Genomic DNA, 20,510 nt, shown 5'->3' with positions numbered 1-20,510 from the left:
CTCTTGCCTAGTAATTGTGCACACAGTGTAGTTTGTCAATGTCTTTCCTTAAATGCAATACCTAGAAATGGATGCAATATTCTAGGTGCAGCTGACCAAGGCAGAATAGAAATGCACAAAAATGCACAATATTTCCTTATGCTGTATTGATTTGTATATGTGCCTTCTGCACCTCCGTCCTCCCTTTTTATTTATTTCAGTACATTAGTATCTACCACAAAAAATACAGAAATCATGGCCAAGACAAACTGGGGTTTAGGTTGTCATTGTAAACATCTTACTATGCAACAATAGTACTTATTACGTATCTGCAGTTGTGAGAACTCTCATATACCCAAGGGTTAGGTGGATAAAGCCAGGTAAAGCACTCCTTAGAAGACAGATATCCTCAGTGGGAACTATCAGGCCAATATTCCAAAGCAGAAGGTGGGACCAGGTTCTTAAGACCCAGAGGACTTCTGGGAGAAGAGGTTTGAGACCACCAGCCTTCTAATCCATGGGTTTAGCTGGTTCTATTACAAATATTGCTAATGAAAAGAGGTTGTCCAATATTTAGATGGCCCTGCTTTTGCATCTGCAATATACTGACAGTAAAAAGGACACAACTGCCTCAAACTATTTTGTGGTATGCTCTGGTGTAATTATAAAGATACCTGAAACCTGGAGTTTAACAAGAACAAACCAATTTTCTATTGTTTAAGTGCAGTGTCCCCAATTGCCGCTATGCTTTGGCCATACTGCATATCTCCCTGGCTGCAAAAGGCTGCTGTTCTTCATCCAGAAATAAAGAAGCTTCAGTATAAATAGGGGAAGGAATAACTGTAGGAACCAAGGCTTCCTCTTCTCCAAAAACCCTATCTGATGATGTATTTCATCTTGCAAAGAATATGGGAGAAATGAGTATAATGCTTAGACTGGATTTAGTGCTCCATCCAAGTTTCCTGTAGCATTATGATAGCAGTGACTGCAGATCAGAACCAGAAAGAAATGAAATGTTCCGTGCTGTTCTGAAACTCCCCAGTAAACTTCTTCCCATGCAAAAGGATGTAGAGGCAAAATAATTTATCTACAAAATGAAGTATAAGTCAATGACATTTATTTAGAGCACTAGGATAATCCACATTTCACAAATCCTCCAATTTAATTTTGTTTCACTGGTCCTTGTCTACAACAAATACATCAAACCTACTATATAATAAAACTATTTACATTTCCAAGATTGGGCCATATACAACCCTTTCAATTGCTATTCACATACAGTACTTGACAAACGGCACGATACAATATTTTAATGTCTAAAAAAATGACAACCCTGTACGCTAGTTTGTCCTATGAAAAGTGAAAACATAGAAATAAATTTACAATTATGAGATTTTTTACAACACGCTACATCTGATGTGCTAAGCAAGACTTTACAAAACCAGAAAATTTAACAAATAGCCTGATACCTTCCCATTATTACATCTTTAGAGGGGAAAAAAGTTTGCATTTATTGGAAACATATAATAAAATTAATTTCTGTACAGAATTGTAGTTCTATTAAAATTCAGCAAGAAATCAGAACTTGAATTGCTAAGTAAAATTCACACATTTATACATCTTGCAAATCCACTCAGTAATTCATTTGGATTTTCTTCTTTTTGACTGCATAGCACCCGCAGTTGTTTCTATAGAAGGGAAATTAGTTTGAAAAGATTATTCAAGAACCATTCAAGAGTAAACATATTCATAAAATAAACACAGGGCATCATTATATAAATTATTCTATGATTTTCTGTTCTGTATAAATAGTCCACCAAGTTCTTAATAAAGACTTTAAATTTATTTAGTTCACTGAATACAAGTCTATGCTAGAAACTTAAAATTTCATATATGATGTTGTTCATCACAGTATTATAAAAAAGTACAAACCAGGAGCAAATAATTATATCTGGATAAATTACTGATATAATCTTATTCAGAAGTTTACTATGCTTAAATAGGTCTTACAACATGCATAGCACTGTAATGGAAAAAGAGGATTACTGATTTTTCAAATGAGACAGTTATACCAGGATTCTGTTTCCTCCTAAACCTGCTGAAAATGTTATTTGTATAAAAGTTTCTTGTAGTTAAAAGCAATATTTCTATATTATGATGGGCATAATGTTAACAGAAAAAGGATATGCACTGTGTAATGATCCTTAGAAAATCCCTGGATACCTCTTATTGGAGAACAGGACACTCCATAGAATGTAATTTTATATGAAACACCATTATTTTATTTTCCATATGGGAATGATAATATCTATTCATTTAAATAATATTTTTTTAAAAAACCAAATACATCATTGCGTGTGGGGAGAGGAGGGGAACAGTTTCCTTTGGGGATCTCATTTTCTGTGAGAAGCAGCAGGCAGCTGTCTCACAAAATTAACATATGAATCTTTGTGAATTGAACCTCTTGTAACTAAAGACTTATACTGGATTTTATATTTGGGTTTCAATACTGTAATATAGCTTAGGATTTGCCTATTATATACTGGTGATTATATGTAAGTTTGAGAAGTAAAATTAATTTATACATTCTGCAAAGCCAGATTTCCCCAATGGAGGTACAATTCCAATAGAAGAGAATATATGTAGCTCAGGGTTGAAGTGTGGAGTCCTTGGAGCTCTCTGAGCTTGGTTGTTTGCTTGCAGACATTTCAGTACCTGAATAGGTAACATCATCAGTGCTGGTGAGTGTGGGGTTTGCTCCCTGTTTATATACAATAGCTTGCCCTGCCAGTGTTGCTGGGGATGTGGTTATCTTCTTGGTAGTTCCTTGACAGGGTATTATTTTCTGCTTGTTTGTTTGTCTGGTGTTAATCTCTGCTTATCTGGGTGTTGGCTGCTGGAGAGGATTTGTTCTGGTCTTTTTGTTTCCTTCTTAGCGTTTTCATTGTCTCTTTTGAATGATGTGTAAATGTGATTTATCTCTATGTGTCTATCAATGGCTTTGTCTGAATGCAAAGCTTCCAGGAATTCCCTAGTGTTTTTGGATTTAGCTTGGCCTAAGGTACTGACAGTTTCCCAGTTGAAACTATGGTTCAGTCTGTCCATGTGTTGTGAGATTAAGGAATTTTCATCATGTCTTCTGACTGCTAGATGGTGTTCATAGTATATAAACAGAGGGCAAACCCCATACTCACAAGCACTGATGATGTTACCTAGTCGGATAATGAAACGTCTGCAAGCAAACAACTAAGCACAGAGAGCACCAAGGACTCCATGGAGATATAATTTTTGTGCATTATAAACTATTTTAAGCCTTTTAACATTTTTCTAACAAAGGTTTACTGTAGGCACCCCTAGTAAAACTATAAGTTTCAGTGACTTCCTAAATGAACAGAAACTTACACAACCTCTACCAGTACAAAGTTAAACACAAAGTCTTTTTGCATATGTAAGGACATGCTTATTATTTATGTGCAGTTGTTTACAGATTCAAAATAATTAAAAGGGCAATATGGCAGGTGCAGAAGTCTGGGCACCCTGCCAGCATGTACTCTGTAACACCTCTTTTGGCAGAAATAACTGCTTCCAAACATTTAATATAGCCAGATGAAAGTCCTTGTTTGCAGAACTCTTCTAGTTCAAAAATATTCTTAGCTCCCCTTGCACATACTCTATGTTTGGGATCTCCTTCAAGATTTTCAATGTTCTACCTAAGGGACATTGAAGGTCATTCCAAAGGCTTTACCTTTTTTTCCGTTGTGCCTGTCAAAGCTGATTTGAAGATACATTTCACATTGTTGTCTTGCTGAAATATCCAACCATTTTCAGCTTCAACTTCTTCTCTGACTGTGGGATATTAGTGTTTAGGATATGTTGATATTTAAGCTAAATCCATTCTTCCTTTTATCAGCACAGTATTTTCTGTGCCACTGGCTGCCAAAGCATTATTGTCTTCACCTAACTAACTGTGAAAGTCAGTTTGGTGTAGTGGTTAAGGCAACAGGCTACAAATCGAGAGACTGGGAGTTCTTGTCCCATCTTAGGCACAAAGCCAGCTGGGTGACCTTGAAGAAGGCAATAGCAAACCACTTCTGAAGTCTTGCCAAGAAAACTGTAGGGACTTGTCCAGGCAGTCACCAGGAATCAACAGACTTCTCAACAAACAAACAACCTAACTGTAGGTCTACAAGTCAGTCACCTCTGGGGGGCCCATTTACATCTTTACTCTAGAAAATGGAATACTGACTCAACTGAATGTCCAAACTTCTGCTATTGCCATATCCATGTTTTCTTATTTGGAACCTGTATAAAAGTGAAGAAAAGATGTCGTGCATAACTCTGTATCAAGTAGGGATTCTGTCAGTTTTTGTCCACTTAGGGATTCTTTGTAACATACAATTTGACCAGGGTGCCTAAACTTTTGCATGCAACTGTATCAAGCCATTTGTTTTGTTTGCAAGTACTGTACTTAACACTATAGAAGAGTCTAGATACAGACAACAGGAAGGAAAGATAAAATTGGATACATTGTATTTATTTGTTTTCTATCCCACCTTAATTATTCTTTATAATTAACTCAAGGCAGCGAACATACCTAATACTCCTTCCTCCTCCTATTTTCCCCACAACAACAATCCTGTGAGGTGGGTTGGGCTTTGTTCCCATTTCTGTAATTCAATACCACACTTACATATAAAATCAATGTTCTGAATGCAATTTTTATCCACCTTCTTTGCTCAAAGACTTTCTTCCCTACCTTTTGTAGTGCTGGATGCTGACGCTGGTCTCGATGACCTCTTGCGCTGACCATTCTCCATTGTCTCCTGTATTACTGCAGATTCCTCTGTTCTTGAATTTCTTCTGCTTGGAGTTTTAGATTTTTCACAATTCTCCTTTGGCTCATTACTGATAAAAGGGAGATAATAGCTGTGTGTTTACAAACAATTCATGACGTAAGAAAAACAAAATGATACCTATAAGCAACGCAGTGTCAGCATAACTTTTCAACTGTAAATGCTTCTACAAATGCTAGTAGGTTATAACTTAACCAAAGATAGTACTCATCAACCCAAGGCTAATCTTCCAAGGCAATGAAGAACAAACTGCATTTGGGACACAATGTTAGGCCCAGTAACCATTTCACTGCGGCAGAGTGAGACAAAATGTATCTCTTGTCTTCTGGACATTAAAAAAATGTATAAAAGGCAGGCCTCGAAGAGCTGGCTCTTCCCCCAGCATTGGGTTAGGGTGAGGCTGGAGCCCAGTAAATCTAGGTGTTGATGTATGGAGGAGTTTTGTTTTTGGAGTGCTGGGAGTTTTTGATGGTGGTTTTATTGTTTTTTTATGTTTTTATTGTTATAAAATCTATGCTTATAGTATATAAGATGGGCAGCCACATAAGTCTTTTAAATAAAAATAAGTAAAATAAAAAGCACAGAAATAGCTAAAAAAGACTTTTATTTCATCCAGGGATGGACTACCTGGTTTACTACATTTAACTGCAAGACAAATTATGAGCATTAAGCTTTTTCATACACAGTTCTTAGAAGACTGTTGCCGCTATGGAAAGAATTCCTTTTTGCAAAAATTTTAGTCTATGTCAGTAAACAGAATACCTTTGGGATGCAAAATCCAATTCACATGCAAATCTTTGTAAGAACCAGATCTTTATTTGCATTACTTCTCTGTTTGATATGGAGGGGGGGGGAATCAAGAATAAATATGGCCAAAAACAAAAATTAAAACAAAGCATCCTTTTTAAGATACACAGTAAACCCATATTCACATAAACTTGCACCAAAAGATTTATTCTTTGCTATCATGTTATAACTAATTACTTACGAAAGGCCAGTGATAATTGCAGGATTCGCTTCCAGATCTGGAAAAAAAAAAGAATTATTCTAATCAACTAAGTATATACATGTGGGTGTGTGTGTATGAAAATAATTTCTAGGATTACTGCTTGAAATAAGTAATGGGTACAATAATAATTAATTTATAATAAACAGAAGTATGTATAAAGCAGAATATTCGTGCATTATATGGATTATATGCATTATATGGAGAGAGCCAGTTTGGTCTAGTGATTAAGATGCTGGGCTAGAAACCAGGAGACTGTGAGTTCTAGTCCCACCTTAGGCATGAAAGCCAGCCGGGTGACTGGGCCAGTCGCTCTCTCTCAGCCCAACCCACCTCGCAGGGTTGTTGTTGTGGGGAAAATAGGAGGAGGAAGGAGTATTAGGTATGTTTGCCGCCTTGAGTTATTTATATAAAAAAAATAAAGGTGGGATAGTAATATGTAAATAAATGTTGATCTAAAAAATTAAGGCCTTTTCAAATTCCAGTAACTATGCTTAGTTCACCAGATTTCAGAATCCTTCTCTGCTTCACTACTTGTAAGTTAACTGGAGATTTAAACTGTGACCCTGTAAACTTTTAATCAAAATTTGGTATGATACTGTATAGCTGTGCGTTAGATTTTTTTTTTCTGCTTCTGTCTGTTCTGCCCTGAGCAACAATTATTATGAGTTAAGTTCCATTCCCAACCCATATTCTCAAGTTGTGTTTGCATGTGATGCTCTAGCTTTGCTCAAGAATGTCTGTGTATAATGCTAATGTTGTTGTTTTGTTAAATCTTTCCAGCTGAGGGCCAGAAACCAAACTGAGCTATGTTCCTTCAGAATGTCTCAAACTGATTTTTGAAGCACCTTGCCAATAAAGGTGTATTAGTTCTCATGTAACTCTTGCCCAGATAGATTCTATCTAGAAGAGGTCATGGTACCAATTCTCTTCAAGGTAGCAGGTACCACAGCTTAATTTAATGAGGCATTAAATCCCTTTCTGTGAGGCATTATCAGCTAAAGCGGGCAAAGACTGAACCTACACTTGGTGGGACTGATTCAAACAACTTGCCCACTTCCTTAGGCCATAAAACCTGAAATGATTGCAAAAAAACCTGACTTGTATGTGTACTACACAACTCCACTGATAATGCCACAACAGAAATATCTAAACCAGTGTGGATTCTAATAGGCTTATCCTCAGTAATCTGCAAAATTGTCACAGTAGACAATTAAGAATTCCAATCTAATCCTTGAAATGTGAACCCAGCAAACTTCACCACTCAATTTCACCAACTGACAGACAATTGCTCAAGGATTCAACACAGAAGACAAACTAAGGCTTATTTTTTTGCTTCTTTTACTTCCATAACATACATAAAAATATGCTCTTATTTGTGTTGGGTCAAACTTCCTTTAACATTGGTTATTATTTGTTTCAAAATAATTTGTAGGGCTGTGCATACATTTGAAAGAGGTGCTTGAGAAAGCACACTGCCTTAATGAACTATTCCTCCTCAAAATATTAAAGCAGTGGAAGTAGTGCATGCACACGTGGACATACTGTACATGGATAGTCAGAGAAAGTCTTCAAAGAATGCATAGTGAGCTTTCTAGAGTATGCAGTTGCTCTGATGCTTAGAAGTGGGGATTAGCTCAGGAAACACACTTTGCAAATCACCTCTTTCAAATGCTTTGCACAATCCTAATAATTTGTTCAGAAATCCCCAAATCACATCCATCTGCAATAATCAAAGTATTTTTACCTTGTGAAAGTGAAAGGTCCCCTGTGCAAGCACCGAGTCATGTCTGACCCTTTGGGGGGACGCCGCTTTCGCGACGTTTCCTTGGCAGACTATAGTGGGGTGGTTTGCCATTGCCTTCCCCAGTTGTCACCTTCCCCAGCAAGCTGGGTACTCATTTAACCGACCTCGGAAGGATGGAAGGCTGAGTCGACCTGAGCCGGCTACCCGAGGATGCAGCTTCCACTGGGGTCAAACTCGGGTCGTGGGGAGAGTTTCGGTTGCAATACTGCCGCCTACCACTCTGCGCCACACGAGGCAGATATTTAGTTACCTTGTAACTAAAGTCAAATAAATTATTTTCAAACTCTTTAAATGTAACCCTTTGTCTGAGGAACTGTTTTCTGATCCAATATAAGATAAAAAGCAATTTTGCATATACATAAAATACAAGGGATTTTATTTACTTATAAAATGTATAGCCCCCCTCCCCCAATGTATCACAACTCTGGGCAGCTTACAAAAAGAACAATAGAAAACACAAAGGTACAAAATGTAAAAAAAAGAGGACTCTGGAGATGAAATACCAACTGAATCTGGGTCCATCATCCACTCCGACCTAAAGCCAGGGGAAACAACCAGGTCTTGAAGGCTTATTTAAAAAAGGTGTGTGTGTGTGGGGGGGGGGGGTCATATGAATCTCAAGCAGAAGGCAGAAGGCCTAATTCCTGTATGTACTGTATATACAATTCTTGTAATGGATATAATGTATAATTATAATATATGCAGGGTGTACAAAAGTTGGGTCTGCTGACAATTTATTACATAAATTACATCAAATGTTCAAAATGATTGCCTTTTTCTTCCAAACACTTCCTTATTCTTTTGATGCATGACCTTTGAACAATCCTAAGTACAGTAACATTTTCTCTGGAAATAAATATAAATTCATGAAATTAATAAAACATTGCGACTGCCCTACGGGGTCTGACTTTTGGTATACTCTGTATATTATAAATATATACACACAAACAGCTTCATGAAGTCATACATCAGTTTTCTAAAGTAAAACTTACCTGTTCTTTGAATAGTATTCTCTGGTGTTGCATTTAGAGCCTGACATGAAGATGCTAAAGCAAAAAAATAAAAAAAAATCAATCTACCTTATGATCTCAAGAAACAAGAATATCTATAAAATCCATTAAGACCACGCAAGGGAAGGAAAAACAGATTTATTTTATGCTGCAAGATATAGATGTTCCATGAATGGAAATTCCTGAAACAGAAAATTCTGTTCTACAATGTTTCGGGAATACCATAAACCATCAAGAGAAAACTCTATAAAAATAATGTGCTAAATGTAAAAATCTCCAAGATTTCTTAACATTTTGTATAGTGATGGATAAAACTTAAAACTAGTATATGAATTAACTGCATTTTGGTATATTAAAGGCTGAAATACTGGTATATCTACCATACTGTTTTATTTAAAATCCAAAAAAAATATTACTGCAAATCTCTATATATGTGTATTTATATGTGTTCGTTGTGTGTTTGTGACCACATCCTTAGAAATATCTTAATTTCTGACAAGTGCAAATTAGGAATTAAATAGAAATCATCAAAAGATGTTATTCAAATTTCATGGAGGATACTTTGGCTTCTGTTCACTAGAAAGCAACCCACATCTTTTTTGAGGGGGGGCTCTGAATCAGTGTTGGCTCCCAGTGACTGCCTCAATTAGTCCCTGCAGTTTTCTTGGCAAAATTTTCAGAGGCGGTTTGCCTTTGCCTTCTTCCGAGGGCTAAAGGGGAGTGACTGTCCCAAGGTTACCCAGTGGCTTTGTGCCTAATGGGGGACTAGAACTCACAGTCTCCCTGTTTCTAGCCTGGTGCCTTAATCGTTACACTAAACTGATTCTCAGCCCGTATCTACTTCTGAAATTTTTACAGCATTACAAGGACAAGCCAATGCTCTGATGGTTAGAAGATAACCATCAGTGACATTGTACTCATCCAAATTCTTTTTAAGTACTGTATATCCAAATATGCAGTATTCAAAATTCCTGTGCTAAAACAATAGCTCTCATGTTTAGAGAACTCAAATTTGGATTGTGAATACTATCAAAGGACAGTATTTGAAATATGGAAAGCCCTTTAATCCAGCAAAAGTTCCTGTTTGCAGAAATGGAGAGGCTATTTACATAGATTCATTCTTCCCTTTACAAGCCCTTTTACCACTTTCTTTGCTTTTCATTAATTTCCCACAATTATTTGAAAAATCACATCATACAAAAATAATTGAAAAAAATGTATCCTTCCTCCTTCCACCAGCAACAATGTCCACTATATGAAGTGCTGCCCACAGATTTCAAAATCCAGGCCAATGTCATTAAGGAGTAAATAATAAGCCATTAATCTTTACAGTACAACTTAATTCTTCAGTAGTGTTATCCATTATTGCTACAGCCTGTGTAAATGTACCTGGGCATCCGCCAACGAAATTCAAGGAGACTTGTTTCAAAATACAGAGTTACAGAACTACAAAAGTAGAAGGGAACTTTTAGGCCATTGAGTTGAACTCCTGCTCAGTGCAGGAATCCAAAATAAAGCATCCCTGGCAGATGGTTGGTTAGCTATGGTTTGGGCATATCCAGTGAAAGAAAGTCTGCCATGTCCCCTATGTTCTATGTCAAATTGTTCTTGCAGTTAGGAGACTTTTTCTAATGCTCAACTGCAATCCTTAGAACTGGTTCCAATGCTTCAAATAGGGTCTCATCAACTCTGTATCCTCCCTCCCTCCCTTCCATGGATGCTTCCTATCCAATCCTTCATAACAATACAGTGGGAAAGGAGATAAAACAAAGCTGGAGAATTTACCAACTCCTGTCTTTAACATACTCCAAACATTGTAAATAAGGACAGCACAATTTGCCAGCATTGTGCTTGTGGTAGGATACAAATCACCAGAGCAGGAAACACATTTTGTATCAGTTCATTTTCCATCAGCTCAAGGACTGGTGGATAGCACTAGCTCCACCATGAAAACGAGCCCGAAAATAAAATTCTCTCAATTCTTTCACATTATTTTCATTTGTATGGATTTTCAAACATTTATTACTTTGTTTCACCTGATATCAAAGATAAGAAGGAAGAAATAAGCAAAGTTTGATACTTAAAAGATTTTTCCCAAATTCACTGTGACAGTGCTACTTGTTTAATAATCCAGACAAATATCATTGCAGTGCTAGCATTAATATTATGAGCTTTAAATCTTGGAGCAGTAGTATGCCTGAAGTTTTTCAAACCAGAGTTTTAGACAATATTGTTACATTTCAGCTGAGCTGCAAGTTTTTCATAAAATATTCTCCTACCAATTTTCCCAAAGTTTCAGGCCTCAAACATATGCAAACAAAGTATTCTTTCCCAAATGTATCTAGCTGAAACTCCTATATGAAGAATATCAAATAGATGCATTTATTTGTTCATTATTTTGGCAAGGAAGACTGAACAAGTACCTTGGATACGTACCCATATTATGTGGTAATTCATGGCGGGTTTCCACTTTTTCATCTTCGGATACAATCCCAATCTGCTCATCTGATACACTACCAGGGTTACCATTAGCATTCTGAATTGAAGTTAAGATTTCAGACATCACTGGAGCGGTTACTACTGAGAGTACAGTAGTGGAGGGAGTGCCACCTGGTAAGCTTAGTGATACAGATGCAGGAATAGCAGCAGTATCACTTACATTTGAATTACTAGTTCCACAAGTGCTCTGTTTCAAAAGAGTGGGGGGTGGAGGTGCCACAATATTGTCTTCTATTTCTACAGACTGTTCTATCTCCATGCTGTTAGGAATTGAAACACCTCGTTCCTGGCATTCCATTTCTCCCTCCACAGCGTATTGCTCTTCCCCATTATCAAAAACATCTGTGACTTTCTTGCACGCTTTTGTCAGCAAAAACTGACCAATTCTGTCCACCTTGCCCTTCCCCTTAGTATTTGAAACTGGACTTCGCCTGTTGATGGAAGACCCAGGGCTATGCGCATGAGATGGAGAAACAGCAGCACCAGACTGTGAGGCTGTTTCTGTGCATGGATCAACAGAGGCACAAGTTTGAGAATTTATCTCCTCTAAGCTAAAATCTTTATTTAGGTGACTGGAAGGATGTGAAGAAATGATTGAAGTAGTTGATGGAGACGGAAGCTGAATAGGAGATGTTAGTGAATTAATAACCAATGGTCGGTTTGCTGACATACTTGAGACGGGAGTATTAGTTGAAGAGCTAGGTGGAGAAGGCCCTGATGAAAACTTTATATTCTGGGACAAATGTAAAGGACCAACAACTGCAACAGGCTGTGATATTAAACTAGAATTAGAAGTCATTGGGGTTGTAGGAATTGTACTTGCTTGAGATCCTTTCATAACCTGAATTATTGAGGATGAATTTATAAAAACTGGAGTAATGAACTGAGGTCGAGCATTAGATTGAACTGCTGTCTGTTCTTCAGAAGTAAGAACTTTATTACCAACATTAGGCATGGTGACAACAGTAGGCATTATTGTGGGCTGCATATGAGAGGGCAATGATGCTGAAGTATTAGATGATGATGTAATGGGATTGGAAGTTACAAATACTGTTATCTGATTGGGTGGGAGTGATGTAGAGAGAGAAGTAGAACTGATAGGTCTCTGTATCACTGGTGACATATTTTGTGAAACACTTGAATTTATGTCTCCCAGCTCTTGCTGTACTTGTGTTGAACAAGCTTCTGTATTTGCAGGTAAATTTAGGGAACAAATAGAGTCTTTATTAGAAGAGGAATCCTGTAGGGGAGGGGGAATGCCAGACACCTTTTTAAATTCATCCGCACAAGTTACTGTTGGAGGCACCTCAAGGCCAGGGAGTCCAGAAGGCTTGATAGTAACATTAGGGGCTCCAGAATTGTCAAGAAGTTGACTTAAGGATGTTGGTGCTTCACGCATAGCTGGAGATATAATAGTGTTATTTTCTTCTAGACTGGGAAGTTTAGAAGATTCTGTGAGAGACATCTCTCTTTTTTGTTGCTCTTCACGTACCAATATTTTGATTTCTTGACTGGGAACTCCTTTCAGTTCAATGTTGTGCTGATCTTTGCTCACTGGGACAACCTGCATATTTTGGCATACACTGTCTTGAGGGACACTGAAGCTTTCTTTGTTATCTTCTGAAATACCAGTCATAACTGATAAGGGAATTGCAGGGTTCTGAGTAGTTAACATACCATTATTTTGAAAATTTCCAGGCATAGTTGTTTGCAAAGAAGGTGGACCAACCATCATATTTCTCTGTAAGTCCATGTTGTGCATATGTGTGGGATTCTGCTGAGAAGTCAAAGCTAATTTAGCTGCTTTTGAGTTTTGCCTTCCAGGGCTTGGTGTAGTTTTCCTGCTGGATCCAGGACTAGATCTTCTACTGTTACTTGGACTGGCTCGTTTTGCCCCACCTACATTGGTTTGTTTTCCTGGATTGATAGCCATTGGATCCAACTTGTGGGTCTGCGGGGAAATAAAACTGGATTGGCTGTTCATTGTGAGATTTGAGGGTGCTTGGCCAATGGCCTTCAAAGTGGTTGGATTAAGACCCTGTTGATCAAATCCTCTGTTAAGATTAGGTCTAGGAGGCAAAGGAATATTAATCTGAGGAGGAAAGAGACCAGCAATAGAAGCATTGAGCCTCTCTGGAGATAAACTTATTTCTGATGGTTCTGTACTTGGTGGACGATTATTGGGAGTCTGAGGATAGTATGGCCTTGGGCTTGCCCTGTTTGGTGTTTTAGGTCTTGATGTTTGTGATGTGGTAGCAATGTTTTGAAAATGATGAGGATGTGAGCCTGGAAGAGAATTAGACTGCTGTTGAGGACTTGTTCCTTGGGGAGTTGACATCTGAGAAGGTCCAGGTTTTGGCCCTGCCATCACTAGCTGGTTCTGTGAAACTATTAAATGGGATGCTATAGTGTTTTGAGGTCCTGAGGCTGATGGGGCTTCAGGTCCATTTCCTTCAGAAACAGAAGAAACTGATGAAATGTCTCCCAGTGGAGAGCTGGTAGGATTCTGTGTATTATCTGTGTAAACCATCTTCCGTGTATTGTTCACTAGGGTTGGATTGTTTGACATTGGAATTCTTTGCTTATCAGGAGATGGAGGCACTATACCAGGACCTTGCAGACTAACCATAACTGGCATGTTGCCCCCTTGCTGCATTGCCATTCTTTGTGCATCTACATTCAGAGAGCCCCTAGGCTGATGGACACTTTGGGAAACAGGAAGCCTGGCTGATTTAGGGTCTTGTTGCATCATGAGCATCATCATCATCTGTTGTTGCTGCTGCTGAGACTGTGTCTGTTGAGATGTGGGTGGTGCCTGCTGTTGTTGCTGTTGCTGCTGCTGCCCGTGCTGCAAAAGCTGAGGAGGTATTTGCTGAAGTGATCTTTGTTCAATTGGCTGAGATGGGTAGCCTATGAACAAAAAAACAATCACTTATCAAAATACACAAATTGCTATGAAAATCTGTCTCTTTGTTACAGCATATAACAACATTTTTTTTAAACAGTAATCATGGGTTAGGCAGGAAGGCAAGAACTTACTAACCCTTACATTTAACCTGGTGGAAAAGATAATGAATAAAAACTACAAAAAGCAGAACACTAGGTTTAAATGAAGCATGGAGAGAAGTAAGCTGTGGATCCTTCTACCGCCCCCCACTGTCTCTGGATTGTGTTAGGACTGATGCTATTCAAACTATCTGAACTGAGGGAAGACCCCCTAAGATCATCAAACCCGTCAATTATTTAGGGTGAAAAAAAATCTAAGAATGCAGAGACCTCTAATCAACAGAAAGATAAATACGGCTTAATGTAAAGAAATGCAAGTAAAGGCAAAATCTCCCATCTTACAACTCTTTATATATATACAGTCAGGACCAGAAATATTGGAACAAGGATAACTGTTTTGGCATTTGGCCTCTGTACACCACCACATTGAAGTTGAAACGAAACACACCCAGATGGGAGCAAAGTCAGGACTTTCAGCTGTAATTCAAGGGGTTTGACAAAAGTGGGGCACTAACCATTCAGGAAGTACAGCCAGTGGCATGCATACACCCCCATTGTTGGTGGCTCATAAGTAATGGAACAAATGGCTGACAAGCAGCTGCATGGCCAGGTGTGGCCTGTTTCCTGGGTACCCCATGACCAATCAAGCAGATAAAAGGCCTGGAGGCGGTTCTGAGTGTTACATTTGCATTTGGTAGCTGTTCACTGGAACTCTCAACATGAGGTCCAAAGAGGTGTCCATGCGAGTGAAGGAAGCCATCATTAGGCTGAGAAAACAAAATAAACCCATCAGAGAGATAGCAAAAACATTGGGAGTGGCCAGTACAACAGTCTGGAACATCCTGAAAAAAAGGAATTAACTGGCAAGCTCAGCAACAGCGAAAGGCCTGGAAGACCACGGAAGACAACTAAAGTGGATGACCGCAGAATTCTGCTCATGGTGAAGAGGAACCCTTTCACAACATCTAGCCAGGTCAAGAACGCTCTTGAGGAGGTAGGCATGTCATTGTCAACATCTACAGTCAAGAGACAGCTTTATGAATGTAAAGACAGAGGCTTCACAACAAGATGCAAACCACTGGTAATGCTCAAGAATGGAAAGGCCAGATTAGACTTTGCCAGCAAACACCTAAAAAAGCCTGACCAATTCTGAAATAAGATTCTTTGGACTGATGAAACCAAGATTAACTTGCACCAAAATGATGGGGAGAGAAAAGTATGGAGAAGGAAAGGAACAGCTCATGATCCAAAGCATACCACATCATCTGTCAAACATGGTGGAGGCAGTGTTATGGCATGGGCATGTATGGCTGCCAATGGAACCAGGTCACTGGTGTTTCTTGATGACCTGACTGCTGATAAAAGCAGCAGGATGAATTCTGAAGTGTATAGGGCTATACTTTCTGCTCAGATTCAGCCAAATGCTGCCAAACTGATAGGACACTGCTTCATATTGCAGATGGATAATGACCCAAAACATACAGCAAAAGCTACCCAAGAATTTCTCAGGGCAAAGAAGTGGGATGTTCTTCAATGGCCAAGTCAGTCACCTGATCTCAACCCAACAGAGTATGCTTTTTACTTACTGAAGACAAGACTGAAGGCAGAAAGACCCACAAACAAGCAGCAGCTGAAGGCAGCTGCAGTAAAGGCCTGGCAAAACATCTCGAGAGAGGAAACTTAGCATTTGGTCATGTCCATGGGTTCCAGACTTCAGGCAGCCATTGACTGCAAAGGATTTTCATCCAGGTATTAAAAGCAATCCTTATGTTTGTAATGATGTTGGTTTGTTCCATTACTTTGAGCCATCAATGATGGGTGTGTGTGTGTATGCCACTGGCTGTACTTCCTGAATGGTTTGTGCCCCACTTTTGTCAGAGCCCTTGAATTACAGCTGAAAGTCCTGACTTTGCTCCCATCGGGTGTGTTTCCTTTCAACTTCAATGTGGTTGTGTACAGAGGCCAAATGCCAAAACAGTTATCCTTGTTCCAATATTTCTGGTCCTGACTGTACTAATCAATAAGGTCCAAATTACTAGTGGCTAACCAGGAAAGATCTAAAGGTCACTGCAGATAGTTCAATGAAAAACATCTAGTTAGTACATGTCAAAAATGAAACTGACGAATGTATAATGAAACAGTACTTACTATTAAAACCATACATAAGATTCTAATGCAGCAACATTAGGAATACAACTGAGACTGATCTTTGTATAATTATTTGAAAAAGATTAAGAAAAAGTAAGATAATGAAGCAGTTGGAGCATCTTTTGAAAGCTTGTGTTGCTGCTTAGAAGAGACTGGTAAAGGATGTCAGAAGAAAAATAATAAAAGTTTATAAAAACAAGCATGGTATTAAGAAACTATTTTTATCTTTTCCTATCAAGTTATTAGTATTAAAATATGGAGTTAGCCAAATAAATTAATTAGCACCCAAATTAGAAAAGTTAGGAGAAAATATTTCTGTATTTGAGGCATATCTAACTTATAGAATGTGTTAATGTAGGATATGTGAATAACCATTGAACGTAAGGGAATTGGATAAATTCTCAGAAAGAGGAAGCCTACTCAGAAAGAGGTCGATGATGAATGTTGATCGTAACAGTGAAATATACAATAAGAGAATTGATTTTTCAAATAGTGCTATCTAACTCCAGGCAATATCTTTTTGAATTATCAGTTGTTTATGAGTGGGGGGTATAATGCTGGAAGGAAACTTTTTTTTCCTACTTATTTATGGACCATTTGCTGTGCCCCTAATAAAGTATGACATAGGATCCAGTCCCCACAGGGGTTGGAAATAGCAGGAAAATAACATTTGGGATCAGTATTAATAGTTAAGCTTACATCTTTAAAACACTGCAAATAACATTATTGTATAAAACAAATATATTTGTCATAAAAATATATTTATCACCTGCAGGCCTGTTTGTGAAGTCCGAAAGCTTATGTCCACTGTTATCCAAATTTATACCTTGCTCTCCTGGTAATGATGGCTGCTCTGCTTCTTCAAGGCCAGCTGGACGTGATTCTGAAGCACTAAAGACAGAAACATGCATGACTAATGCAAGTGTAATATTTATTTTAACTTTATGAATATATTTTATCAATATAGAATTATATCTGTTTATAATGTAGAGAGAGTCAGTTTGGTGTAGTGGTTAAGGCATCAGGCTACAAACCAGGAGACCATGAGTTCTAGGCCCATTTTAGGCATGAAGTCAGCTGGGTGACCTTGGGCCAGTCACTCTCTCTCAGCCCTAGGAAGAAGGAAATGGCAAACCATTTCCGAAAACCTTGCCAAGAAAACTGCTGCAGGGACTAGTCCAGGCAGTTGCCAGGTGTCAACACTAACTCGAAGGTACATCAACAACAAAAGTATATTATCAATTAATTATAATTAATTTATTAGATTTAAGAAATGTTATTTTTGCCCAGCTGTTAATACAATTATAGCTTATTCTCTTCATTACTTTGGTTCATCCAATATAAGATTGCAAAAGGAATTTTTCACATGCTTCCCTTAACCCTCAACTATATTGTTTCTCCCTGAAACCAAACTCCCTTTCCCCAAATTAACACAGCATATGGTTGTAATCGAAATTATTCACCCCCCATTGCAAATCAGGTTGACTGTCAAAATGTACAGACTTTCAGCTGTTTGCAATGAACAAATCAAACAAAAGCAACTGAAGTAGCTCAACACAATGAATGCTTCAAGTGGTGTCCCCAAATTCAACTGAAAATGCAACTTATAATGACTTCTCCAGTCTCAGAATTACTCAACCCCTTCATGGCAAGCATCTTCAGTACTTAGTAGAGCACCCTTTTGCTGTTATGACTTGCTGCAAACAAGATGCATAGCCAGACACCAGCTTCTGGCAGCATTCCTGAGGAATCTTAGCCCATTCCTCATGAGCAACGGCCGCCAGTTCAGTAATATTCTTGAGTTTGCATGCTGCAACTGCCTTCTTCAAATCCCACCAGAGATTCTCTATGGGGTTCAAGTCAGGTGACTGTGATGGCCACTGTAGAATCTTCCAGGACTACTTCTACATCCAAGCCTTAGTGGAATTTGAGGTATGCTTGGGATCATTGTCTTGTTGGAAGGTCCAATGACACCCAAGCTTCAGCTTGCTTACAGACAGCATGTTTTCTCCTAGGATTTCCTGATGCTTCAATGAATCCATCTTGCCATCTACATGCTGCAGGTTTCCAGTGCCAGAAGATGCAAAGCAGCCCCAGAGCATCACCAAGCCACCATCAAGCTTAACTGTAGGCAGAGTGTTCTTTTCAGCATATGCTTCATTCTTCTTCCTCCAGACATACTGCTGATCCATCGGGCCGATAAGTTCCAGGTTTGTTTCATCGCTCCACAGAACAGAATCCCAAAACTTCTGTGGTTTATTTGTATGATTTTGAGCATATTAGAACCAACTTTTCTTGTGCTTTTGGGTCAGTAGTGGTGTACATCTTGGAGTTCTGGCATGGAAACCTTCTGTATTTAGTACGCACCTTACTGTGCTCACTGAAACCTCAGTGCCTGTTGCCACCAAGCCTTGCTGCAGGTCTTTTGCAATCACTCAAGGGTTTCTTTCAACCTGCCTTCTCGGAAATCTGGCTGCAGCCATTGACAGCTTCCTTTTTCTGCCCCATCCGGGTAGTGTAACCACTGTTTCTTTAACTTTGAACGTGTGAACTATGCTTCCAACGGTGTCTCTAGGAACATTCAGTGCCTTCGCTATCTATTTGTATCCTGTTCCTTGTTTGTGAAAGTCGATGATCTCTTCTCTTACCTTTTTGGATCATTCTTCTGAATTAGCCATACGGTATTTCTAACATGCAGTCAAACGTGACAGTCAACAAGCCCCTAGCCACTTCAGGTATTTCATGTGTTCCAGCTCAAGCACACCTGGTGCAACTAATTAAGCCCTTGATTAGCTGCATCAGGTGTGCTTGAGACAACACCTGTTTTGCATACTGTATGTGTGCTGTTGTAACGGATTCTATTCAGGGGGTTGAATAATTTTGAGAAGGGAGAAGACATTATAAGTTGCATTTTTAGTTGAATTTGGGGACACCACTTGAACCATTTGTTGTGTTGAGCTACTTCAATTGCTTTTGTTTGATTTGTTCGTTGCAAACAGCTGAAAGTCTGTACATTTTGACAATCAACCTGATTTGCAATAATTTGGGGGGGGTTGAATAATTTCGATTACAACTGTATATATGACTATGAGGGCCAGTTTGGTGTAGTGGTTTAAGGCACCAGGCTACAAACCAGGAGACCATGAGTTCTTGGCCCATCTTAGGCATGAAGCCAGCTGGGTGACCTTGGGTCAGTCCGAAAAATCTTGCCAAGAAAACTGCAGGGACTAGTCCAGGCAGTTGCCAGGAGTCAATACTGACTTAAAGGCACAAAACAAAAACAAAACCCAACCTATATATCAGGGTAGACAATCTTTTCATGCACGGTTCATTCTTTTTTGTTTCTTGGTGGCTTAAGGCAATAGGCAGGGCATTGTCATCATTCCTTCTGACAGAATATTTTCTGACAGATATTTTTGAGGTGTTTGCTTTATTGCTATACCTTAAAGCAGCCCTTCTCAGATGGAGTTCTACAAGAGGTCGCTAGGGGTTCTGTAAGAGTTTATGATTGAAAAAAATAAACATTCTTTTTTGAACTTTCAGCACTGCATAATTTTTATATGCCACAAGTCAGATGCTGGCCTGTCATTTTGCTGTTGTCTTAAATGTGGTAAAACATGGATTGCATAGATTAGAACTGAATTGTACTGTGAAGTTTTCATATTTTTTGCCATTTTTATACAGGGGTACCCTGAGCACTGAAAATTATTTCAAGGGTTTCTCCAGCGTAAAAAGGTTGAGAAAGGCTGCTTTATAGCTATAGTTTGACATTTGGGGCCAGGCATAGTTTTATATATGTATGTATGTACAGTATGTATGTATGCATGCATGTATGCATGCATATATATATGTCACTCAAAGGATCAGGTAGTTAGGTTTATGGACATATTAACTTTTGTGACGGAGTACTCTTAAAACAGATAGAAGATTAATTACAAGTTGCATTGGTTATTCTTGTAGCATTTACTGCTAAAAAAACTACTGCATATATTAATTTAATAAATGGTGTTCTACCTATATGAGGCAGTATGTCTTTTACCCATTATTTTATTTGACACCATAAAATAGACTGCTAAATTAACCTGAGTTTTTGAATAACATTTATCCAACTACTCTTCCCTCTTGTTGACTTTAAAAGAAATATCTGTACATGTTGTTTATTTTTAGACCTTGATTTCCAATCATGGTCCTTTGGGGGGCCA

General features: G+C 38.5%; 1 protein-coding gene across 2 annotated transcripts in view; it reads right to left on the bottom strand.

Moving 5' to 3' along the window:
* Positions 1-1,079: 1,079 nt before the first annotated feature.
* NCOA6 (nuclear receptor coactivator 6) overlaps positions 1,080-20,510 on the bottom strand; it is a 46,451-nt gene continuing 27,020 nt past the window's right edge. The window contains exons 10-15 of one of the 2 annotated variants that reach the window (XM_063297206.1): positions 17,078-17,199; positions 11,092-14,064; positions 8,638-8,691; positions 5,821-5,857; positions 4,736-4,884; positions 1,080-1,667 (exon numbers count right to left, since the gene is read on the bottom strand). In XM_063297206.1, the coding sequence (XP_063153276.1) occupies positions 1,621-1,667; positions 4,736-4,884; positions 5,821-5,857; positions 8,638-8,691; positions 11,092-14,064; positions 17,078-17,199 (3,382 nt within the window). In that variant the 3' untranslated portion in view covers positions 1,080-1,620. The remainder of the gene's footprint in view (positions 1,668-4,735; positions 4,885-5,820; positions 5,858-8,637; positions 8,692-11,091; positions 14,065-17,077; positions 17,200-20,510) is intronic. The other variant, XM_063297207.1, reaches the window with a different exon arrangement.

Source organism: Candoia aspera, chromosome 3, assembly GCF_035149785.1.
Source record: "Candoia aspera isolate rCanAsp1 chromosome 3, rCanAsp1.hap2, whole genome shotgun sequence".
In the NCBI taxonomy this organism is placed as follows: Eukaryota; Metazoa; Chordata; class Lepidosauria; order Squamata; family Boidae; genus Candoia; species Candoia aspera.
This window is presented reverse-complemented; position numbering and strand designations above follow the sequence as displayed.